This window comes from Penaeus vannamei, chromosome 5, assembly GCF_042767895.1.
Source record: "Penaeus vannamei isolate JL-2024 chromosome 5, ASM4276789v1, whole genome shotgun sequence".
NCBI lineage: Eukaryota > Metazoa > Arthropoda > Malacostraca > Decapoda > Penaeidae > Penaeus > Penaeus vannamei.
The window spans coordinates 27,445,793-27,450,792 of record NC_091553.1 but is presented as its reverse complement, the minus strand read 5'-3'; the positions used below and the strand labels follow the sequence as shown (position 1 = coordinate 27,450,792).

Sequence of the window (5,000 nt, the reverse complement as noted above, 5' to 3'; positions counted from 1 at the left end):
CGCCCCAGAGCCGTCGCTCATTCGGCTGCTGCGTCGCGGAGGGGCTCGGAATCCCGGACCTTCCCCTGCAACGCCTCGCCAGCGCCCAGGCCAAGCTCGGGCCCCGCAGGACTGTCCATCGCGATCCCTGGCTCTGCTCGGACGCAGGGCAAAGGAGCCCCCCCCCCCCCCCGACAGTGATCTCCGCCCTGCCTAAGCCGAGGGTCCAGCGGCAGCCCGATCGGCCGCGGCTCCGGGTCCCCTCCTCGCCTACTTGATATTCCGGACACATGTTATCCTCGTGAGCCCCGACACATGTTCCTCAGCGCTCCTTCTGCATCATCCCCGCCTGCGCGTCACCACCGCCGACACCACACTCCGGCCGCCGCTGCGCTTCCTTCGCGTTCTCGACGACGTCGCGCGGCAAGAATACCCCCCCCCCCCCAGTCACACAGGGTGGACCTCCGGACTTCCAAGGTGTCGCCGGGAGGAGGAGGCAAGGTCACGGCACGCGAGGAGAGCTCTCGCCGAGTGTTGCTAGGGTGTGGCGTCTCCGGCCGCGGTGTCGTCAGGGTGTAGTGTTGCCGGGATGGGCGCAGAGCCTGGGTACGGCGGACAATAAAGTGCGAAGCGGGTGATAAATCAAGGGTTTGCGCAGGGCGACGCGGGGTCAAAGGTCAAAGCCAAGTCATTTCGCCGCTTATTTACGCTCTAAAGTATACAGGTACAGCGACTGCGCCTGCGTCCGCACGCACAGGCTCTCTCAAAAAAGTGTGCGTGTAGAAGATTCACTTTACTCATTTATCGAAACATTTCTGGCAATGAATGTCTCTGTCTGTCTGTCTGTCTGTCTGTCTGTCTGTCTCTCTGTGTGTGTGTGTGTGTGTGTGTGTGTGTGTGTGTGTGTGTGTGTGTGTGTGTGTGTGTGTGTGTGTGTGTGTGTGTGTGTGTGAGAGAGCGCGCGTAAGCGTGTGTTCGTATGCGTAGCCTCCGCACGCGCTTCTGTTCATTCTTTTCACCTAAACACATAAAAAACGGCTAATCACCACATTCCTCGAATAATAATAAAAAAGAGAGAAAAATGTATCAATTCCATAGCCGTGTGGGAAAAAAACATTAATATGTGGCATCATTAATGGGCGTGTGTGCGGTCTCATGTGACACATTACGGAGATGGAATGGACATGGTGTCATAGGGGGTAGGGAGGGGAGGGGCTGGGGGATGGGAGAAGGTAATGGGGGAAGGGGGAAGGGTGATGGAGAAGGAGGGGGAAGAGAGGAGAGGGGAAGGGGGGGAGGAGAGGGGAAGGGGGGGGGAGCGAGGAGAGGGAAAAGAGAGAGAAAGCGAAGAGGGGGAGTTGGAGGAAGAAAGCGTGGAGAGGAATGGGAAGAAAGGAGAGAGCGAAGGAGGAAGTAGTGGGGGGGGAGGGCGAAGGAATGGGGGAAGAAGGAAGGGGAGATTGAAGGAGTGTATCGGAGGGGAAGAGGGGAGGAAGGAAAGTACGAAAGAATGGGAGGGGAGGAGAGTAGAGAACGAAGAGGTGGAAGAGACAGCGGAGGAGGGGGGGGGCAAGACAACAGAGGGGAGAAGGCGGAGGGAGGTGGTAAGGGAGAAGAAAGCGGAGGGAGAAGAGAGCGGATGGAGAGGAGAGCGGGGGGAGAAGAGAGCGAAGGAAGAAGAGAGGAGGGAGAAGAGAGCGGAGAAAAAGAGTATGAAGGTGAAGGAGAAAGAGAAAAGGTTGAAAAAAGAGGAGAGGGGAAAGGAAGAGAAAGGGAGAAAGAGTTGGTGAAGAATGAGAAGAAGGAGAGAGGAGAGAGGAAAAGAGGATGGGGGGCAGGTACAAAGTGTTAAGCGACAAGAACGGAGGCGAGTGAATATGAAATAATAAATAAACACAAAGAATGAAAACGGCGGGGAGGGAGAGACCAAGGAAAGGGGGATGAAGAAACGGACGAGAAAAAGAAGACGAGGATTGGGAAGAAGAAAAAATTGAGAAAATTGTAGAACGAACAGATGAAAGATTGCAAAGAAAAGGAAGAGGAGAAGGAATAACAGAAGAGAAGAAATGTTGATTAAAAAGCCGAAGAAGGAGAGGAAGCAAGAAAAAACGAAGAAGATAAAGGCGAAGAAAAGGAAGAAAGAGGAGGAGGAGAAGGAGAAGGAAAAAGGAGGAGAAGGGGAAGGAGGAAGAGGAGGAGAATGCGAAAGAGGAGGAGAAGGCGAAGGAGGAGGAGAAGGCGAAGGAGGAGGAGAAGGAGAAGGAGGAGGAGAAGTCGAAGGAGGAGGAGAAGGCGAAGGAGGAGGAGAAGGGGAAGGAGGAGGAGGAGGAGGAGGAGGAGGAGGAGGAGGAGGAGGAGGAGGAGGAGAAGAAGGAGGAGGAGAAAAAGAAGGAGAAGAAGGGGGGAAGAAGGAGGAGAAGGGGAAGGAGGGGAAGGAGGAGGAGGAAGAGGAGGAGGAGGAAGAGGAGGCAGAGGAGGGGGAGGAGGAGGAGGAGGAGGAGGAGGAGGAGGAAAAGGAGGAGGAGAAGAAAAAGAAGAAGAAGAAGGGGGGAGGAGAAGAAGAAGAAGGGGGTGGAGGGGGAGGAGGAGGAGGAGGAGGAGGAGGAGAAGGAGGAGGAGGAGAGGGAGAGAGGAGGAGAGGGGGGAGAGAGGAGGAGAGGAGGGAGGAGGAGGAGAGGAGGGAGGAGGAGGAGAATAGAAGGGAGGAGTACGGAGAAAGGGGTAGAGAAGCAGAGAAAGGACAATGCTCCGAAAAAAAAAGAAGCAGAAAGGGTTAAACACACGCAAAAACACACGCAACAAGCTAAACAAAACGCACAAAAAAGCAACCCACTTAAAAACAAAAAAAAATCTCCCACCCCACCTCCTCCCCCCCGCCCCCTCCTCCAACATACCCACCCGATCCTCAAATCCAAAGCACGCAAAAAAAAAAGAAAAAAAAAAAAAAAAAAAAGAAGAAAAGAAAGAAAAAGAAGAAGAAGAAGAAAGGCCCTCCACCGCCCATCTCTTCGCACCTCCACCAGAGAATCCGCTTAAAACACACACACACAAACAGACGCCCACGGAACCTACCATAACCCGCCCACCGCCGGCTCCTGGCACTTGCGGGCACGAGAGGCGAGCGCTGGCGAGGAACAGCTGGAGGAGGGAAGAAGTAACACAGGGGTTAGTCGGAGGCTGTCGTGGGCGGCTTTGGGACGCGGCGGCGGTCATGGGCGGCTATGTGTGTGTGGTCAGGACTTCAAAGACTCGCACCCACGAGCATCTCTCTACTTGTTTGTTTTTAGGCTTTTTCATGGACTCTCTCGCTCTCAATCTCTTTCTCATTCACACTATTTCACTTTCCCTCACTCACTCATTTACTCTCACTCACTCTTTCACTCTCACTCACTCTTTCACTCTCACTCACTCTTTCACTCACTACTCATTCACACATTCATTCACTCTCTCATTCTCACATGCACTCCAACTCTCTCACTCACGCTCTCCCTCTCTCTCACATAGAGATTAATACACGCATTCGTAAATATCTGAAAATTAAATAAATGAGGATGGTGAACGGCGGGAGAGAGAGAGAGGGAGAGAGAGAGAGAGAGAGAGAGAGAGAGAGAGAGAGAGAGAGAGAGAGAGAGAGAGAGAGAGAGAGAGAGAGAGAGAGAGAGAGAGAGAGAGAGAGAGAGAGAGAGAGAGAGAGAGAATGAGGGGGGATTCTTAAGAAAGACACCAAATCATATAGATAAAAAAAACACACACACACACACCAAATAAATTCGTTATTTTCCCAACTGTATTTCAGTAACCCTCTTTCAGTCACCATTTGTTGTAACGGAACGACTACCCTTCTGTATTGTTCTATGTCCAAGCCGTTCAGTGCCTCCGAATCACCAGCCTGGACAGCACTGATCCACACACAGCATTGAAGAACACACAGCATTGGAAGTATTGCAGATTCTGTGGCGACGATACCTATGAGGAGAATCTGTGTGGGTATTCTCTCTCGTATACCTTTGTATCGGCTTCATAACAAGAAAAAAATAAAATAAAATAGTTTATAATAAAATGGGAAATGTAAACAATAAATAAAAAATCAACAAAAAATAAACAAATAAGTAAATAAACAAACAATGTTAAATAAACATATCAGTTGTTTTTCTGTAAAATGTTCTCTGATAACAGGTTCTACGGAAAAAAGCAGAGTAAAATATCATGAGTTGATATTCTAGCAGAACCTTTGGAAATAAAATACATTCATCATAATTAATGCGAAGGTAATTTTCATTGTCTGTTTAAATCTTTTACAACCCGCTAGGAAACTTCATAAGTTCATATCTTTTCACAAGAAAACTCCATCATAATGTACATTTTCTTATTATTCGCTTATATAAGTGCTGTGCCGTGTGAATGCATTGTTCCATATTGGCAAGTCCATGGCTGCATAAAAACGATGATGATTAATTCCAGCATTTAGAAAAAAATGTGCTTGAAGCACAGTATTTCGAAATGAATTCACACACATACACGCACACACAGATATATATATATATATATATATATATATATATATATATATATATATATATATATATATATATATATATATATGTATATATATATATATATATATATATATGTATATATATATATATATATATATATATATATATATATATATATATATATATATATATATGTATACACACACACACACATATATATATATATATGTATGTATGTAGAGTGTGGTGTGTGTATTTGTGTGTGTGTGTGCGCTATACTGTACTGAGATATGATATTTTTGAGGAAAAACATTATGAAAATCTAGCGCGAGTATTCCAGAGGAGGGCGTGAAAATCAGGCATATACGCCCAATGAGTCGAAGAAACAGTCCGGGCACGTGACACCTCCTGACCGCTGTGTCTATTACCGCGAAACAGGAAAGCTCGTTATTACACCGATATTTTTTTCCAGTGTAAAGTATTTCAATATGACATTCATCACACATCTGATGATGACTTTCATCA

At 47.8% G+C, this 5,000-nt stretch overlaps 1 protein-coding gene across 1 annotated transcript in view; it reads right to left on the bottom strand.

Annotated features, from left to right (window-relative positions):
* LOC113826608 (protogenin) overlaps window positions 1-5,000 on the bottom strand; it is a gene marked incomplete at its 3' end in the record, with an annotated part of 144,988 nt that overhangs the window by 35,103 nt on the left and 104,885 nt on the right. Inside the window, 1 exon segment of the mRNA XM_070121999.1 lies at window positions 3,052-3,117. Within this exon segment, the coding sequence (XP_069978100.1) occupies window positions 3,052-3,117 (66 nt within the window).